This window comes from Sciurus vulgaris (genome assembly GCF_902686455.1).
Source record: "Sciurus vulgaris genome assembly, chromosome: 19".
Lineage (NCBI taxonomy): Eukaryota > Metazoa > Chordata > Mammalia > Rodentia > Sciuridae > Sciurus > Sciurus vulgaris.
Genome location: NC_136480.1, coordinates 28,929,429 through 28,950,744, shown reverse-complemented (window position 1 = coordinate 28,950,744; position 21,316 = coordinate 28,929,429). Strand labels below are relative to the sequence as shown.

The 21,316-nt window shown below is 37.1% G+C and overlaps 2 protein-coding genes across 2 annotated transcripts in view; one reads left to right on the top strand and one right to left on the bottom strand.

The window, feature by feature from the left end:
- LOC306650219 (vomeronasal type-1 receptor A8-like) overlaps window positions 1-21,316 on the bottom strand; it is a gene marked incomplete at both ends in the record, with an annotated part of 160,433 nt that overhangs the window by 67,834 nt on the left and 71,283 nt on the right. The gene's annotated exons all lie outside the window — the stretch shown is intronic.
- Window positions 761-1,708, top strand: LOC306650440 (vomeronasal type-1 receptor 90-like; the record flags this gene model as incomplete). The annotated part of the gene is made up of 1 exon (XM_079122468.1): window positions 761-1,708. One exon carries the CDS (start codon window positions 761-763, stop codon window positions 1,706-1,708), a length of 948 nt encoding a protein of 315 aa, XP_078978594.1.

Here is a 21,316-nt window from a genome sequence, read left to right as displayed (position 1 = left end):
TTATAGAAATGCCTGTCTCAGGGCCAGGGTACATTCCTCTCTCCTATTTAAAACACTAAAAAGTACACCCAATGAACTATTTAGGTTGTGTGAAATGCAGTGGCTCACACCTGTAATCCCAGCAGCTTGTGAAGCAGATGCAGGAGTATCACATGTTCAAAGGCAGACTTAGCAACTTAGCAAGGCCCTACACAACTCGATGAGACCCTGTTTCTAAGTAAAATTCTTAAACAAGTTGCAGATTACACTCAGTGGTAGAGAAAACCTGGGTTCAATTCCCACAACCAAAAAGTAAGTAAATGAATGCAAGCATCTAACATCTGAGTCCACATATATCAATGTTTTGCCTGCAATCTGGTGATGAACAGTCCAGGGAAGAACACTGAATGCATAGACCTGTATGAGGCTGCCCCAATGACACCCTCTCATTGGGAGTTCTATTTGGACATTCCTGCAATTTGCCTCATTTGAATTCACTTAAAATTCTAGCATGCTCAGGTTTTTATCAGGTTTGTGCACACACAAATACAATTTAAGTGTTGCTGTACTCTGATAAACAAGGCATAGTGCTAAAAAGAAGATGTTGGGCTTCAGTATTAAAAGAGTTTGGAAGGGGTGCACTAAAGGGTACCCACATATTTTGATGTGGAAATTCTTGTTGGTTGGGAATGTTGAAGCTTATAATAATTGTGATGCACAGAACTTATCTTCATGTTATCCTCACACATTGACTCTATACTTCTTTTCACCAGAAAAAAAAATGACAAAAAGCAATACAAGTTACATTTTTATTGCTCTGAGAAATGTCTTTTCCTCCCAAATTGTCATTGGGATTGCAGCCAATATCTTCCTGCTTCTCTTCCACAAAATCATGTTCCTTCTGCAGCGCAGGTCCAAACCCACTGATCTGACCATTGCTCACTTGGCCCTAATACATCTGCTGATGCTATTAATCAGGACATTCCTGGACACAGACATTTTTGGGATTCAGGACATTTGGAATGACATCACATGTAAAGCAGTTATCTACTTATACAGGTTGATGAGGAGCCTGTCTCTTAGCACCACCTGCATGCTGAGTGTCCTTCAGGCCATCACCCTCAGCCCCAGAAGCTCCTTTCTGGCAAAATTCAACCAGACATCTCCACAGAACAGTCTGTGTTGCTTTCTCTTTCTCTGGGTGTTCAACATGTTCATTAATGTTTGTGTTTTAGTTTACATTGGAGGACCCAGCAATGACACATCAGCTTTACTATTTTTCTCTGAATTCTGCAGGGTTTCCCCCAAAGTTCACTACTTCAACACCTTCCTTTCCCTGATAGGAAGCCTCTGGGATGTTTTCTTCATAGGACTCATGGCCCTCTTCAGTTTGTACATGGTGACCCTCTTGTGCAGGCATAAGAGGCAGTGCCAGCACCTTCACAGCACCAGCCTGTCTCCAAAAGCATCCCCAGAGCTGAAGGCCACAAGGTCCATCCTGCTGCTCATGGGTTTCTTTGTGGTCATGTACTTTGTGGACTGCATTTTCTCATCCTCCTCTAGAATTATGTGGAAGAATGATCCAGCTTGTATTGTGGTCCAGATGCTGGTGGGCAATGGCTCTGCCACCGTCAGTGCTTTGATGCTAATCAGCACTGAAAAGCGGATAATCAAGTTCTTCCAATCCACATTGGGGAAGGAGAGGAAATGTTTATGGAGTGCTGGGTGAACCCTCCTTTGTAATTTCCAGGTGAGCATGAAGGAGTTGTAATTTGAACAATTATTTTTGTAAAGTTGCTAAGTCTTACCCGGTACAGTGGAACACATCTGTAAACCCAGTGCCTCTGGAGGCTGAGGCAGAATCGCAAGTGTGTTCAGCCTCAGCAACTTAGTGAGCCTATAATCTACTTAGTAATGTCCTGTCTCTAAATACAATATAAAAAGGGTTGGGAATGTTCTCAGTAGTTAAGTTTCCCTGGGTTTAATCCCTAGAAAAAATAAAGCTAAATAGCTAATGGACTGTTTTTTTATGGTGCATGACTAAGTCAGATAGCTTTCAGTGTCCTTAAGTGTTCCTTGGCTGGAAAAATGCACTTCAGAAGAGGTATTTTGTCATAGCAAGAGGAAAAATTTGCACAAATACAGCTCTCTTTATGTGCCTGATATGATTACTGTTATGGTTCATTTCTTTGATTAGAGCAACCAGTATCAGTAAGGATAATGAAATTTCCTCCATTTTAACTCCAGGAGCCTTTCCACTCATAATTTTACCTTGTATTCTCAATGTATTTCTTTCATATGAATTTTCATATATTAATGTCTTTCAATATTATTTTATTTTCATCTGAATAATAGCGAGGGTAGGAAAACTAGCAGCGGCTAAACAGGAGTCAGTACAGGAGAGCGCTCAGGTGTCTTGGAAACACACGGATCTAATTCATATCCAGGTTCACCTTCTATTGGCCTTGTGGTCTCCATATAGTGGTCTTACTCTTTTGGCCTCAGTTGTAGAACAGACACAAAATCTGTTTCATGGTTGAAGTGGGTGAGAGCTAACAATAGTGTTCATTTGGCAATGTGTATACTGACAGTGGCAGGGTGCACAGCCATCTCTTATGACCCCTGCACAAGGATGACAGTCAAATTTATAAAGAAATCCACATTGAAAAAATAAGAACAGCAGTTACTATCTGTGTGCATGCAGAGCATGTGTGTATATTAACTCTCAATGACCACAGTAATGCTATGAGAATTGTGGTATTATGATCTCCTCTTTGTAGTGCAGAAAACTAAGTCCTAGATAAATTAAGTGAATAAATTGCGGAGAAAATTCTGAATTTGACCACTGACAGCCAGGCTGCAAGGCCTGGGCTTCCAGCACTTTGCCAATGATCAGTATTGCTGCTACAACAAGGACTATCATTCTAAAGTGGCATGTGAGAGTCACAGCAATTGTGCAGACAATCAAGGAGTAAAATCCCAACCCTATTTCTGTATCTTTCCAGCTCATAAACATAGCTGGATAGCAAGTGGATATGTGTTTTCACCTATAGTTGTAAGGCCATAACTAAAGAAGTCAGGCTGCTGGACTGAAGTCTACAAGGTCAATGTGAAAGTTGTTCAGTGGCAGAACTGGTCAACTTCTGGAGGACAGCCAAAGCCATCCCCTTCCTTATGCAGTAATATGTGGACATACCAACTGCACTCCTGAGGGTGCTGTGGAAAATTCCCAAGGATGTTGATTCCCACAGACACCAGAGACTCCTAATTCTTCTGATTCCTGGAATGTCTACCCTAGCCAGAGGATGAATGAAGGCATTTGGTGCTTTTTTTTTTTTTGCCTCCCTCAATGTCAGATATAAATACTGTGCACCAGATAATATTCAAATATGTGGTTTTCTTTCTTTCTGAGATGGAATCTTACTCTGTTGCAGAGACTGTTCTTGAACTCCTGAGCTCAATTGAGCCTACTGCTTAAGCTGCCTGAGTTACTGGAACCACAGCTGCACAGTGCTGTGATCAGCTCAAATATTATGGAAGATTCAAATCAGTGCTGAGCATATAGCATTGCCTGTCCCTCAAGCAGTTCTTTCTCACCTGAACTCCACAGTTGTGACCTCATCACAATGTGGGAGAAACTATCACTGTGTGTGAGGGATGTGAGGGTAAATGTCTGCATCTGGACCTTGTGTGACATGGACAGCCTTTTACCAAAGGGACAATTTAAAATCAATAAAGAAAAAGAGCCACAAAACAGTCTTCCTGATACCTTTAGAAATACTGGGCTACCATGGGAATTAAACACATGCCCAGAAATAACTGAGAAAGGCAAACCTGACTTCTGCAGAAGGCTGTGCTGCTGAACAAACCTGACAAGGAGATCTGCAGAACTATCCTTGTGCACTCTTGGCCAGATCATCCACGTGTTTTTGTCCCACCACAGCATTGCCCTTGCTCTGATAGGAGGAACCCAAGCTAATGATCAATGTGATCAAATAATTTTGAAATTGTTTAAGACAATGGCAAAAGCTATGGTTAAAATTCCCATGATTGGATACAGGTTGGAAAACTCAAAATGCCTATGACTGGGTCTAGCATGCCAATTAAGCCTACATGCTCTATTCTATAAATGGTTTACCAGACTTCATATTTCACCCAAGTTCCCCTTTTTTCCTTGTTAACTTTTGGTCTTATTTTCACTTTTGTTCATGTACCTTTGGAATTGCCAGGCATCTTAGATATATTAATATTTTGATTGTGAATTTACCCATAATAAATATCTCTCCCTTTTTAGCAGTTTGGATACTCATCCCAGGAAATAGGAGCACTCAGTAAGGTCATTTCCAGCTTTGAAACTTGTCTTATTTTATAGGTCTTTATTTAAACCAAATAACCAGACTGCAAGTGATGAATCACAAACTCCAGAGAAGGAAGTCTGAGCAGCAGCTCATAATAATCATAACCACAAACAAGGTAAAAAGAGATGAAGGTGGCCTTTGAATGGCATTAGGAAGATTTGTAGGTCTCAGATTAACACAAAAGACACCTGTCACTCAGACAGAAATTTTTGTGATATTTATCAGGCACTCCTGTATAAACCCTGTGTTTATGTCCTCCCACTTTCACTTACTTCTGGAAGGACTGACACACAGGTACATCTCATGTAACAATAAAATAAGTACTTATCGTTTAAATGTCAGTGTATGACGGTGCTTTGGGTGTATCATCCTGTTAGTTGTCTAAGACCAAGTTGCTCACCACTGAACTTTTTCCTCTCCACTGTTAGCATCAGTTGAGATTTGTCAGGGATCAATCTTGGGAACCTTGGAGAAGTCCTTGGCTTCTTTAGATATTTCTCTACCTGTTATGCCATATGGCAGGATGGGTTAGGGTTTTGCTGACCACATGTGGCTTCCCAGGGAAGCATAAGAGACATTTCCTTTTCAATGGATCTCCTCTTTTCTGAATTTGCACTCTTTGTCTTCCTCTTTCCAAGAGTAATTTCAGTTCCCTCTGATCAGGGAGTCAGGTGACTCATGGAGATGCAGGGACATTGGGGATCCCATTGTTCCCTGGTTGCTGGCTGACTGTAGAAGGCAAGGTCCAACTATTGGCTGTTTTTTCCTTTGCCCTTATACTTCCTCACATGTGGTCTCCACGTTGAGGATTTAAATAACCAGCAGGTCAGTTTCACCAGTGGTGAAGTAATTTACTGGTTATAACTACAATAACTGTAATTTTACAGTGATGCCTTCAATGTAATTGGGGTCACTAATAGTATTAGAAATCAGCTTTATATCTATGTGTCCTGTAGGTCATGCATTATTGTCTCAAATTAACTCAGGTTTTTCTTTTAGAAGCAGTGCTTCTTCCAAATACCAACAGGAAGCACTTACAAAGTTTTACAAGGAAAATGCAAAAGAAAATGCAAAAAGGTAAAACCATATTCAGTTTTTCTAACAGCTGTGAATGAAGAAATACATTTTTATGCCAGTCTTTCAATTAGTTATGTATAATACACCTGTTTATCTTGAGATCACAGTAAATTTTAGAACAAAAAAAAAATCTATCTTTTGAACATAAATTAAATTGGGCTTAATTGTGGTATTCTTTGTAGCCATCCTAACATGGAGTAGGGTGAGAGGCAGAGCCTTAACTCAGGTGAGGTGAGGCCATGACAAATTTAGGTAATGAGCTTTATTTCTAAAGCCTTTTAATTAAATATCACATTACAATATTCTCCCACTTTTTTTCCTGAATCTATCTGAATATCAGTTAACATAATATAACATTACATTTGAAACATTCGTGAAAAAGAATGACTAAGAGAAATCCACAGTAATCTCCAGGATATATAAAGAACTCAAAAAGCTTAACACCAAGAAAACAAATAACTCAATCAATAAATGGGCTAAGGGACTAAACAGATACTTCAAAGAAGTATAATCAATTAACAAACACCATCTTATGAAATCAGAAAAATGCAAATCAAAACACATCTAAGATTTCATTTTACTGCAGTCAGAATTGCAGTTATCAAGAATACAAGTAATAATAAGTGTTGGTGAGGATGTAGGTAAAAGTACCCTCATACATTGTTCGTGAAGCTGCAGACAGGTACAACCAGTTTGGAAAGCAGTATGAAGATTCCTCAGAAAACTTGGAATGAACCCACCATTTGGCCCAGCTGCCTACACCTTGGTTTATACCCAAAGGACATAAAATCAGCATCCTACATTGATGCAGACACGTCAATGTTTATAGCAGTTCAATTCACAATAAGTGTATTGTAGAACCAAACTAGTTGCACTTCAATAGATGAATGGATAAAGAGACTATGATAAATATACCAAATGGTATATTACTCAGCCATAATGAAGAATAAAATTATGGTACTTGCAGGTAAATGGATGGAATTGGAGAATTTCATGCTAAGTGAATTCAGCCAATCCCACAAATTCAAAGGCTGAATGGTTTCTCTGATAAGCGAATGCTGACACATAATGAGGGGGGTATTAAGGGAAGAATGGAGGAAAGTTGATTTGTATAGAGGGAAATGAGGGGAGAGTGGGGGAAGTAAAGATGGTGGAATGAGACAAACCTCATGACCCTATGTATATGTATGATTTCAGGAATGGTGTGATTCTACATTGTGTACGACCATAGAAATGAAAAGTTGTACTTCATTTATGTCCAATGAATCAAAATGCATTCTGTTGTCATTTAAAACTAAATAGAACAAATGATGAAAATGTAACAAATATTTATTTTAGAAAAGGAGAGCTCTAAACTTCAACAAATCAGACTCTGATTATTCTAAAAATGCATTTAAATTCCCAATTCAGTTTAAAGAGTTAATGCAAATATATACATATATCAAAATATATACATATAGGATAGCAGACTACCTTTATCCAGTTAAAAAATATTAAATGACATAAATAAAAAGCAATTTTATTAGCTCTTATAATAATAATCAATAATAAATTGTTTATTTTCTCTATAAATCTGAAGTAGATTATTGTTAAAAACAATTTTAACTTGAAGAACACCAACTTGGTAAATATTCTCCTGAGCATTACATTTTAAAAGGGTGTGTAATTTGTCTCATATACAAAGATATCAGTAATGGTTAGGGTCAGTGATGTCCTTATTAACTAAGTTTAGTTATTATCTTTGACGTTCAACACTAAGTTTAGAATAAGATTTAAAATTTTATATTTAAAGTTTAGAAGACACAGGAAATTACCTTGATGGTGAAATGCAGATCATTATTTTAAGGGGCCATTTTTTCTCAACAGAGAATTAGTACATTACAGGTTAGGAATGAGAACCTTGCATAATTTTCTGCTTATTAAGTTAACTAATCCCATACATGAGCTTTTTCAGATTTACCTTCCACAGTTCTTTTGCAACTTTCTTAGATTTTCTACAAGTTATTTTGTAGAATGTCCTTATTTTGTCTTCTTTTTCATCTTGGAATTCAGCATAAGAATATTACTTTACCATGCTTTCTACTTTTCCATACTAACGTATATTTTCATACCTGTTCTTCCTTGTATTTCTTTTCCAGTGTGAGACCCTTTCTTAAATTTCCATTCAGAAACAATCATTAAAAATATCTGAATTTTTACAAATTTATCATTTTTCATAAGTTGTAATACTTTGTTTCACAGTACTTCAAGCACAACTGGAACTATTGTACTTTTCACAATGAAGATTATACCTTTTAGATTTTAATTCTTAGTAACCTTGTTTTCAGTGGAGGCCAAGAAACAAAGCAATCTTACTGTGTTTTCATATTTACCAACAACTTATAAAAACATACTTATGAAGGAAAACTACATTTATGTGAAAAATTCATTTACATATTTTTAACCTAGTTTACCCATGAAAAACCAGGTATCAGATAAGTCTAGTTGAAATTTAAGTCAGTAATTCCTGCCAAAGAAAAATCCTTAAAGGCAGAGGACATTGTACTTTAAATATCTTATAGAAACCAATGATCTCTTGATTGACGAGTGGCCAAGAAAACTTGTGGGTTAGTAATCTTAAAGACATCTTTATTCATATTTATTTAACCACTTAACGACACATGAACTGAAAGGCATTTGGATCCATTCTCTGCTTTAAAATTTCTAAGCACTCATTTATCTATATGCTAATTTTGGTAGCATGTATGACATAGACACAACTACATATGTAAACACAACATACAATACACAGAGGTGCACAGATATACAAAGAATGGACAGGAAACAAAGGTTTTGCAACTTCTACCAGGTATTAAATGCCTGCAGGTAGAAGGCAAAAAAAAAAAATGTATCAGATTTAACACTTTAGAAAATAAAATGGATCTAGTCACAGATTCTTATGGTATGACTCAGACATGGGGAGGGCCTATGATTTCCATTTTCCTTCCCTGTCCATAATTTTTGAATTTTTCCTGGAGATGATTTGTATATCCCAAACTCCCTGCATGCTCAATGATTCCAAATCAAACAGTATTTTCTCTATTTGGTTTCTGTTTCCCTTTTATCCTAGGACTATGTATCCAATATTTTAACAAAATCCCAGAGGGCTTTCTGTGGGAATTTGGGTTTCTATTCCCCTGTTGGCATCCTCTTTCTCTAGATCAATTTTTTGTTGTTGTCGTTCTTTTATTTAGAGGCTCAATCCCCCTCTTTGGAGATTTCTTGTACTCGTGTCTGTCACACAATCTTCAGGATGTCCTGACGACCAAGGAAGTACTTCATTGTGGAGAATACATTTTTCCTACCTTGATCTGTGCATGGAGTTACCTGGAATTACCTGGGCCCTTGCTCACTTGGACTCTTTCCTTGTTCTGCAGATCTGCTTTTGATTTGGGGTCTGATTCACCTCAGGAATCTGGTTTCCTCCTCCACAATGAGACTGCTGCAAAAAGGTAGTGGGTCTGTCTATGTGGATGTGATCCCATCTGCCCCCTAGATGATGTATGCAACCCGATGTTGTGTGCTACCATTGTTAGAAATATGTGGCCAGGGCCTCCAGCTATGACTTTATGGAGCAGTGGGATTGTTTTGAGGATGGAAAGGGACACAGGAACTGTGCTTCTGGGGTTTCAGTAAACTTTTCTCAATCTCTATTCATTTCTATTCCATATTCAATTTGAATTTTGAATTTTTCCTTTCACATCTCCATAGGAGATGGTAATTGTCTTTCTGAGTTTGGCATATTTCATTCAAGGGGCTGTACATTTGGTTTTTGCACTATTCTATGAGTGTGTTATCATCAAGGTTTTTATAATAACAAGAAAATACAAAATATTTGCACATAACTCAGAATTTGTATTAGGAATGTATGTATGTATAGACAAGAGTCTAGTATAATATTATTAGTCTATGTCTTTTTATTGAGAATTTTACATTCCAGGTTATTATTGATACATATAAGAACTTATTTTTCCATTTAATTGTTTTCTGGTTTTAGATCCCTTGTACATTCTTGTATACCCTTTGTACCTTTCTTTCTCTCTTACATATTCTTCTGGTTGTTGGTTATCTATATTACTCACTTGTGTAATACTGTACCAACGAGTCATTAAATTTCATGTGCTTTCAAATTATTTTATTACCATGTATTAACCATACATATTGATGGGGTTCAGTGTGACCCTTCCATGAATGTGTGAAGAATTCACTAATCAAATCTAGTCTCTGTTAATCCACCCCCCACTCTTTTTCAATCTCTATTAATTGCAGTGTCACATTCAGGTTGACTTTGACTTTTTATCATCTACCTAGGAGAGAGGACAGGTAGTACTTGTCTTCCTGTGTCTGGTGTATTTTACTTAACAAGGTCGTGCATTTCCTTTCATTTTTCTTCACATAACAGCAATTCATTCTCATTTATGGTGGATAAAATTCCAGTGTGTGCGAATCTCATGCATTCATCTGCTGATTGGTACCTGAACTTTTTAAATCTCAGCTGTTTTGAATACTGCTACAATTAACATCGGCATGCATGTATGATTTCATTCCATTAGGAAACATCAGAAATTAGATTTTTTGGATTATTTGGTAGATCTACTTAAATTTTTTTCAAAGCCTTGCATACTACTCTTCCTAATGGTTGAACTGATTTATATTCCCACTCACTATGAGAGCTCCTTTTATTCTCCACATCTTCACCAGCATTAAATAGTTTGTTTGCATAATAACTGTGTTACTAGAACAAGATTACAAGTCATTATAATATTTCTTTATTGTAAACAAATGGGATACATGCTGTTTCTTTTTTTGTACATGGAGTCAAGGCATACCATTTTTATAATCATAAATTTTAAAAAGGCAATGTTGTTTGATTCATTCTGTTATTTTTTCCCTTCCCCCCACCCCTCTCACCCCTATTTTCCCTCTATACAGTCCTTTCTTCCTCCATTCTTACCACCCTCCTTAACCCTAACCCTAAAACTAACTCTAACCCTAAAGCTAACCCCTCCCACCCCCCATTATATGTCCTCACCCGCTTATCAGAGAGATTATTTGTCCTTTAGTTTTTTGAGATTGGCTTATCTCACTTAGCATGATATTCTCCAATTTCATCCATTTGCCTGCAAATGACATAATTTCATCATTCTTTATGGCAGAGTAATATTCCATTGCATATATATGCCACAGATTCTTTATCCATTCATCAATTGAAGGACATCTAGGTTGGTTCCACAATCTGGCTATGGTGAATTTAGCAGCAATGAACATTGATGTGGCTGTATCTCTGTAGTGTGCTGATTTTAAGTCCTTTGGGTATAGGCCAACGAGTGGAATAGCTGAGTCAAATGGTGATTCCATTTCAAGCTTTCTGAGGAATCTCCATACTGCTTTCCAGAGTGGCTGCACTAATTTGCAACCCCACCAGCATTGTATGAGTGTCATTGTAATATTGATTTAATTTCCTTGATGACTAAAAATATTGAACAGTTAAATTATACTTGTTCACTGTTTCAATCATTTGCCTACTTTTCAGTTGAATTACTTTTTGTTGTTTATGTGGTCATTGTCATTAGGATATAAATATAAATCCTTTACCAAATGAATTGTTTCCCAATATCTTCTTCCATTCTGTAGGTTGTCACTTCACTCTGTGGATTGTTTCCTTTGTTTTGTAGAAGTTTTGGAGTTGGGTCTCATCCCTGTGCACTATTTTGGCTATTGTTTCCCATGTTCATGGGTGTGATTTTGAATATTAGTAAGTTTACTGTTGAAATGTCCTGAAAGGTTTTTCCTCTTTTGTTCTATTATATTCATATTTTCAGGTCTGCATTTATTTCACCAGCAACGTGGAATTGGCATAAACACAGTCAGTCACAAACTTATACATATATACATGTCAATATATATGTATATATGTATGTGTGTAAATATATGAATATATACACATGTATATATTAAATATATACAAAATATATATGTATATGGATAGAAAACATATGTGCATATGTATGTTTTATGCAACACCACATTATTTATGAATATATTTATATACTTATATATATATTTGTATATATATAATATGTATTTGCATATTTTTATATGGGATTTTATACCTTATATCACAGTGGAGATAATGAAAATGAATCTGTATCTATAATCTATATCCAATATACTCACAAAAAGACTGCTAGAAATCCATAGTTGAGAGGACAGTATCATCAATGACTGGTGATGGTAAACTGGATATCCATATAAGGAAGATCAAAACTTGACCCTGATTTCTGTCTCCCCCTGTAAAGGAAAGGAAATAGAAAATGCAACTCCTAATGAATCAAAGACCTGATTTTATGTTTCCATAGTGATTACTATCATTCCTTTACTTCTAGACTTAGAAGTTTCAAGCATTTCTTCTTAAATTCATCTGGTGGTAATGATCCATCAGGTTTTTTTTATTGGTGCATCCTAATTATGTATAATAGAGGGATTGCTGATGCAGCATTCTATGTGCACATAACACAACATGCCCACTCTCATTTCCCAGGACCTTCCATTTGTCCTCCTTTATATACTTAGCATCATTGTGGGTGGAGGGAGGACTTCAGTGGCTGGGCTTCTGTTCTGTGCAGTATTACAGTTTCCCTGGCAGCTCCCTAAACTTCTCAGGACTTGGGTGCCTGCAGGTTTTGCAGCAGAAAAGACTTCAAGTGTTTGGGGCATTTATGGGACTGCTGTGGGACCTGATCCTTGACATCCTTTAGTAGTCCTTGACATGAAAATGGAGTGGTAGGTGATTTGCCTTTTTTGTAAGGCCATTGATGAACTCTTAAACTGTAAGTCCCACCCCTAGTCCTTTTTCAAACTTTATTTAGAGACAGCGTTTTGCTAAGTTGTGTACAGCCTCACTAAGTTGCTGAAGCTGTTTTTCAGAAATGATTCCCCTGCCTCCGCCTCCCCAGCTGCTACAATTAAGTCACTGTGCATGGGTGGTTTGGCACAGTTTTGCAGAAATATTTTCAAATGACTGCAAAATTCTATTTTGGCACTTTAAGAAACCTTTCTCTTTTCTTTGTAATTTCAGGGAATGTTTTTCTCACCATTGACTACAAGGTTATTGAAACATTTTATTATGGTTAAATACAGAAAAGATAAAATTGACTATTTAACCATGTTAAATAGAACAGATCAGTGGAATTAAGGACATTCAAACTTAGGTACATGCATAGTCTCTACTCTCTGTCCAATTTATATGCTTCCTAATTGATCTCTGTATACATTAAACAAGAATTCCCAAATGCACTCCTTTCTTAACTGCTGGAATATGCTATATTGTCTTTATATTTCATACTACCCCAAGTTCTACCCTTTAGGTGTTGATTTATACGGTGTTGATTCTATTGTAAATGATGGTTCACTTGGCATTATAACTTGAAAATTAATCTGTGGTTAACTTTGCATCAGAATCTCCTTCCTATTTACTGCTGAGTGGTATATCCAGATTACATGTTTACACATTCATATGCTTGTGGATATTAAACTGTTTCCATGAGCAATGGTTTTCAAATGATAATTTGTGTCCCTGTATTCGATTTTTTGTTATATTCATAAAAGTACACTTGACCAAAGTATTATGAGATGTGTACATTCTATTAGGCATAACAGAGGTTACTGAGACTATTGATTTATTAGGCATTGCTCCAATCTCTCACATATGAGCTAATATCCATAATGTAAGTGATAATTGCCTTTCAGGGCTCCTTTTGAATCATCAATCAGAACTATAAAGTTCTTAGTTTATCTTGGAGCCATTTGGATAATAATCTTGGATTTATTTCTCATTTACAGTTTTCAAAGTATTCATATAAAATACCCCACTTCATCTACTCATTCAACAGAAAGAGCATATGCAACACTCCATGATTAATTGTATCAAATCTGTGCAGTGGTGAATTCAGATAATTTATCCATCTTGCAAAGATTGAACATTTACTCTCCTCCCTCACAAGCATTTCAAAGAGTCAACACTTTGTTTATCAGTACAGATGAAAACCAAGGAACTGATTGTGGCATAGGCATTGCATACCATCATCTGGATAGAATGACTAATAGGGTCATTGTTCCACAGAGTTCTAGAGGAGGAGGCAATGCAGTCCAAACAGTACATGAGTACAAAGAAGACCATCAGCAGCAGAATGGTCCTGGTGGCCCTCTGTTCTGGGGAGGCTTTTGGAGACAGGTTGGTGCTGTGAAGGTGCTGGTACTTCCTCCTATGCCTGCACAAGAGGGTCACCATGTACCCACTTGAGAGCACCATGAGCCCTAAAAAAAAGACATCCTGAAACACACCCAGTATGGAAAATGCATGCCTGAGCAAGTAATTCACAGGTAATATAGTGCAGGAATCACTGAGAAATATCAGGCTGTGTGAGGTCACATTGGAGTTTTCAACCACAGAAATTGAGAAGTGAGCACTAAAGGACATATAAAAAAGCCACAAGAAAAAAAGGAACTCAAGCTTTCAGGTGGGGATTTATGTTTGATCTTTGCCAAACAAGAGCTTTTGGGGCTGAGGGTGATGGCCTGGAAGACACTGAGCAGGCAGGTGGCACACATGGAGAAGCCCCTCAAAAACCTGTATAAGTAGATCAGTGATTTACATGTGATGTCATCCCAAAGTCTCTGCCGCGATGTAAAAGTATCTGTAGCTATGAACCCCATGGTGAGCAGCATCAGCAGGTGGGTTAGGGCCAAGAGACCAGTGATCACATCAGTGTTCTTGAGCCTTCTGTCAAAGAGAAACTTTATGAGGCGGAACAGAAAAAGGATGGTGTTGGCCAAGATCCCAAATCCAACTTCAGAGTAAAAGGCATTTCTTACATTAATAATGTCATGTGGTTTTTGTATTTTTCCATCTTTGGGAGTGAGGAATCATGGAATACACATGTGAGAAGAAAAGTAAGGAAATTCATTATCATAAATATTAAGTTTCACCCAACTCAGTCAATAATAGTCCATGAGGTTAACTTGTGGACCTGTCCCAATGCCCCATTTCCCACTCCAATACTCAAGGTTCCCTGGCACCCTTTGGAAGCCATCCCTCTCTCACACTTTTCCCATCATTTCCCAATCATGGCTGGATTATCTTTGATAAAAAGTATAAAATTTTACACTGTAAATGAAAAATTCCATATTATATAGAAATTTTTCCATTATGACCTTGCATTTCTCATGGTGAGGTCTTACTGCAAGAGTGATTTCTTGTTTTCATGCTGACCATTATCTTGATTACATGGCAGGAATATAGTAAGGACTGTGTATTTTTTGGTAAATTAAAATCATTGGGATTTCATTGGAAATAAAATCCTCCAAAAAGAATCAACACCTTAGACAATGCATATTTACATTAGTTTTGTGTTACCTTTATTCTCTTTTGTTCATGAACACATGTACTTTTTTTAATCTATTCAAAGAGAAAATGCTAAGAATTGCAATCTCTGCAAGACAATCTCAAAAAACCAAAGGACAAATGATCTCACTGTTTAGCAGATGATGACACATATTGGGGGGTGGGAGGGGTTAGTGTTAGGGTTAGGTTTAGGGAGGGGGACAAGAATGGAGGAAGGAAGGACTGTATAGAAGGAAAAGAGGAGTGGGAGGGGTGGTGAGGAGGGAAAAAATAACAAAATGAATCAAATAACATTACCCTATGTAAATTTATGATTACACAAATGGTATGCCTTTACATCATGTACAAATAGAGAAACAACATATATCCCATTTGTTTACAATAAAAAATAAATAAATAAAAAAGAATTGCAGTCTCTGAAGTCAGATGGCAAGAATGTACCTATATGATCTTGCATGTAAAGGATAAGCTTGCAACCTTGAAAAGTCCATGACCTGAGCTCTGAGTTCATCTCATCTACATAGTCAGGAGTCTCATTATGTATGTGCTGGAGACACAGTGGTTTAAACAGTATGAAGCATATATGCCCATCACGGAAGTCTTCCTACAAAGAATGGGCACTATGGAATTGTTCTATTTCAAAATTGTACAGATCCTTATTGATGTAATTTGGTTAACTTCATAGAGTTCTCTTATTATCTGGTCAACTCTATCCCTATTTCACAGAGGTTAACAATTACCAGAATATTAGAGTCTGTTGACAGTTCCTGTTCAGATAAGTGATGGAACTGTGGGACTATGTGAATCTACCTATACAGTTATATTTTTAGTCATTTTTTAATCAGGTCAGAATTTGTCCTATGTGAGACAAATTCAGATACTAAATAACAGCAGGAATACATGTGGATTTTTTAGTTAAATATGTGAAATCATTTTGGTAAACAGAATTATAATTAAAATAGTTTCAGGTTCACTCCATTTTAAAGTGTTAATTAAAGGATAAATATTCCACCTAACCTTGAAATATGAATCTTCTAGGAGGCCAGGTTTTCTTCCCTGCTTTCAAAATGCACTGTTATTTCTCCAGACTCAAGATGTCCATATATAAATTTGATACTGGATTCTGTTTCCTTGTAATGCTGAGGATCAAGTCCAGGACTCCACATATTCTAGGTATGTTCTGTACAACTGAGTTGTGCCCCCACCCTACATTCTAGAAAAATTTGTATTAACTTACTGGCAGAATGTTTTCCTGGGCAATGTATGTATTTACTCAGATATGTAATAATTAAGATTTGATTTGTGTTTTCATGTATTGAAACATAATATCATCTGAAAAGCAAAGTCTTAAAATTTAAGTAGCTCAGGAGCATATAGATGTGAAAAATCGATACTAGGAAATTCCCACTGATTTGGGAGGATGAGGCAGCAGGACCTCAATTTGAAGGCCAGCCTCCACAACTTAGCAAGACTCTACATAGCAAGAACTTCTCTCTAAACACAACATAAAAAGGGCGAAGATGGGGTTCAGTGTATAAGCACCTCTGGATTCAATTTGTGGGAACTAAATTAATGGTAATAACAACAACAACAAAGGAGCATAATTTGTTTTCTCATGGCCCACAGTTAAACCTCACTACTGCTTACATGGCCTTCTGTCTGCTAAAGTAAAATGGACAAATGAGTTCTGGCAGCAAGCTCTTATTTTGTGGCACAGTTCTACCTGGGAAACTATGAAGAGCACTAGGGACAAGCTGCCTCCATATCTAGGAGGATGCAGCCATCCCCAACCAGTTCCATGCTCTGTGCAGAGCCTCGGGAAATATAAAAGTGCCAGGAATATGGAGGAGAAAAACATGGAGAAGGTATCAGCAAACAAATGACAAGTATTCCTGACAAATCTGCCTGGAAATAATCCATTTATTTTTAAATTGGAAATCTAAGTGCAGCTCAGGGTTCACACTGCCAGTAAGACACTAACAATAATTTAAAGCCTGTATTCAGAAACATGAGAAGAAAGATTACTTTTCTAACATAAACAGGAAACTCCAAAGCAGCTTCATCATAGACACTAACCTTTCCTTAATGGGAATCCAAACCATACCTTCATCAGCATCTGTTTCCATGATCAAATGAATAATGAGAGCAGTCAAGTCCAAATTGCTTTGGAAAGAAGAAAATGAGATATTTTTATGTGGTTTTTCTACAAATGCATGTGCATGAGAAGATGTAGTTAAAAGAATATAACTTGAGCACACAGACCTGTACAGATGAGGTCCAACTTCTCCAAGAATTCTTCCTAACACAATGCCTTTCAGAAACATTCATTATTATGGAATTGTGAAGAAAAATTTTCAAATGAATAAGAAAACAGAAAAGATTAATGGATTTAGAAGTTCTTCCCACTGAGCTATTGCAAATTATTTTTCAGGGTCTTTTGGAACAAGGATAAGGTATCCACCATCAAGTTCAGTAACTTTATAATATTTTATGTGAAGATTTCATCAGGATCACTGCCTTCTCTCTTGAAATTTGGTAGTTGGAAGTGCACATACATTGCACTAGAAGCATGAAATTCAATTTGTTATAAGTAGGACAAGAAAGATTTTATGAGAATCTAAAATAGATGCTTGCAGCAATGTGAGGTTACCCTTATTAGCTTTTGGAGTATGTCAAATTATTTTAAATTCCTCAATATCAATAATAGTTCTATTTTTTCAAGAAGATATGGGAAGCAACACAGTATTTTTAATAAAAAGGGGCAGGGAAACATGAGATAGCATAGAAAGCATACATAACTCGAATACTGCTATAGTTGTCTGATGAAAATTAAACAGAAATATGAAATAATTGACATTTCCCATGGAAAATACTGACTAATTTTCTGTCTCTAATTTAGTGGATGGCATAATTTTGAAAAACTTCCCATATGGCATTTTTAAAGAGCACTGTTGTCTGGGCTGAGTAGAGTGGTTAGAGCTGGATGTCTCTTCGCAAGCCATGAAAAACATAACTAAAGTTCTCAGTTTGCCCCCTTCCATCCTATAAGCCCCACACAGTCCCCCATTACCTCTGTGGAACTGAGAGACACTTACCTGCTTGGATGAGGACACTTGGTGAGCCTGAGAATAACCTGCAAGTTTTAAGGAAAGGGTGCTGTGAGCTCATCTCTCTACAACCTGTAATTTTAGTGTCTCTAGTAAGGTGACAAGATCCCACTGGTGATCACAGGACTGTGAAGTCCCCAGTGGAACATTTCATCTGTCCCTTGATTGGATTCTGTTCTCGATAATAGCCATCTGGGGAGAGTGGAGCTCAAAATTTCCTCCAAGTTCCCTTGACAAAGAAAGTTTGGGCCAATCATTTATACAACACAACTTCTCATTTGATCTGAAGTTCAAATGATCTCATACCCATTCCACATGTTGTGATGCCTGAATTCTGGGACAAGAGTGTCCCATACCTCCTGTGGCTCTGAAGTTCCTCTGAATACAATGTCCTCATTTCCACTCCATTCTCATGTGGATCACCTTGTTTCCTGATGATAAAACTCATGTACTCCATGATTTCCATTCTGAAAATTTCTGGATTCAAGCTCTGTTCCACATGAAAGTGAACACTAAAATAATGGAAAAATAGAGGCAAATCTGGAGGCTTGGATGAGGTAACAGGAGGCAGATAGAACATACTTGAAACTCAGGCAGAGTCTGGACTAGACTCCTCTCTGTGGGGAATCTGAGTGATGATCCTTCATCCTCATTAATGGAGAATTTAAAGGCATACATTTCCTCTCAAAGAAGCAATAAAAAAGAATATTTGTTTCCTTAGCAATTTTTACATATTTATATGAAGATTTATGAGACTTGGTGCAATATGGAAGCCCATGAACTGCAAGCCTTTGAGATGCATTGTTAGGTTATTTATTTGGTGATTCTCTATTCTTTTAATAAAGGAGCTCAGTGCAATAAACGTTCATCTTAAAACTGCCTTCATAGTGTCGTGGACATTTTCACATGCTGTACCTATATTCTTATTTACCTCTTAGTGTTTTTTAATTCATCACTGATTTCTTCTGATATTAATTGTTCATTTAATAGTTTATTTCTTAGTCTCCAGGCTTTAGAGTAACTTCTATTTTTATTTTATTGTTGATTTCCAATTTAATTTGTCTATGGTCTGACAGAATGCATGGGATTATCCCTATATTTTTGTATTTTCTAAAATTTACATTGTAGCCTAAGATATGGTCTATTTTAGAGAAGGATCTGTATGCTACTAAGAAAGAAGTATATTCAATCATTGATGGATGAAACACTCTATTTATGTCTGTTAATTCAAAGTTATTAATTTCATTATTTATACCTCCTTTGTTTAGCTTAGTTTTTGTTTGGAGAATCTATCCAGTACCTATCTCTAAAATTTATAAAGAACTTAAAAATCTTTACACCCAATATACAAAGAACCCAATCAATAAATGGGCTGGGAAATGGGCAGACACTTCCCAGAAGAAGATATACAAGTGATCAACAAATATATGAAAAAGTGCTCCTCATCCCTAGTAACTAGAGAAATGCAAATTAAAACCACCCTAAGAGTTCATCTAACTCCAATTAGAATGACTATTACCAAGATCACAAGTACTGGTGTGGATGTGCTGAAAAAGTCACACTCATGCATTGCTGGTGAAGTTACAGATTGGTGCACCCACTCTGGAAAACAGCACGGAAATACCTCAAAAATCTTGGAATGAACACACCATTTGACCCAGCTATCCCACACCTTGGCCTATACCTGCAGGACTGAAAATCAGCACACTACAGTGACGCAGCACATCAATGTTCATAGCTGCTCAGTTCACAAAATCTAGATTGTTGAACCAATGTAGATGCCCTTCAGTTGATGAATGGATAAGGAAACTGTTGTATATATACACAATGGATATTATTCAACCATAAAGAAGAATAAAGTATGGCATTTTCTGGTAAATGGATGGAGTTGGAGACTATCATGCTAAGTGAAAAAAGACAAGCTCAAAAAACCAAAGGTCGAATATTTTCTCTGATAAGTGGATAATGATACATAACAGAGTGGGGTGATAGAGAGGTAATAGTGGAATGGAGGAATTTTATATGGTATCAAGGAAAATGGGGTGGAAGGGGATGGGGGAAGGAAAGATAGTTGACTGAGACAGACAGTATTACCCTATATATATGTATAATTACATGAATGGTGTGAATCTACATTGTGTGTGACCATAGAAATGAAAAGTTGTACCACATTTGTGTACAATGAATACAAATGCAGTCTGTAAAAATAAAACTTAAAAGAATGAGTAAAAATAAAAATAAACAATACATAAATAAATAATGTCTCATAAAAAAAGATACTGTACCATATTCTTCTGCAGAAAAGAAGGTGTATCACTCACTGCTTGCCGCCTGCAGAGAACAGAGGAAGGAAACACTGTGTAGACAGTTGCAGGATGGCAGCTGTTGCAGCCAATTCCTGGCAAACCCACAATGCATGACATAGTGTGGGCCTAAGTGACCAGGAGAAAATCAAATGTGGAGAGTGGTTTATACACAGGAATACATGACTCAGAATCCCACTCACCTCTGCCCTGCTTTTCTCAATCCTGCTGCTTGCAGGGTGGTGTGGGAGGGATGCCTCTGGCTAGCAATGTAAAAGGGAATGGGCAGGAGTGATTGAATTTGGAGACTGAGCCCAACAGGACAGGAAATGTGGGGTCGTTATGTGATGGAGGGAATTAAGAATCGGCTCTCCATCAAATGTTTGGAACCCAAGGGAGATCCCTGGAGTGCCGTCCTCAAGCATGGACTAGCAATTGCTGGGCCTGGGAGGTGACCTGATCTAAAATCTCCTGACAAATTGCCATTCAAGGAAGAACCCAGAGATCAACTGAGCCGACATGCCCCATCCCGGATTCCACCTGTGGGATTTCCTCTCACTCCAGCAAGCCCACCCTGAGGGTGCAGCAGGCATCACACTCGGGGGCATCCCACCTCACACTGCTAAGACGGAAAATGGAGAATGTTCTGATCTGCAGTGGCAATATTGCTGTAACTTATCATTGAGATGTTTTTCCTTTTTTCTTTTCTGTATAATTGTGACCTGAGTGGTTCATGGACACTTCTACTTATTTATATTTTTTTCTCATTCTAACATTTTTTTTTTGCCTTTTCTATTTTATTTTAATTTATTTTTATTGTAAACAAATGGGATACATGTTGTTTCTTTTCGTACATGGAGTAACAGTATACCATTTGCATTATCATACATTCACATAGGGTAATAATGTTTGATTCATTTTGCTATTTTATTCCTTCCCCCCACCCCTCCCACCTCTCTTTTCCCTCTATACAGTCCCTCCTTCCTCCATTCTTGCCCCCCTCCCACCCCTCATTATGTTTCGTCATCCGCTTATCAGTGAGATCATTCA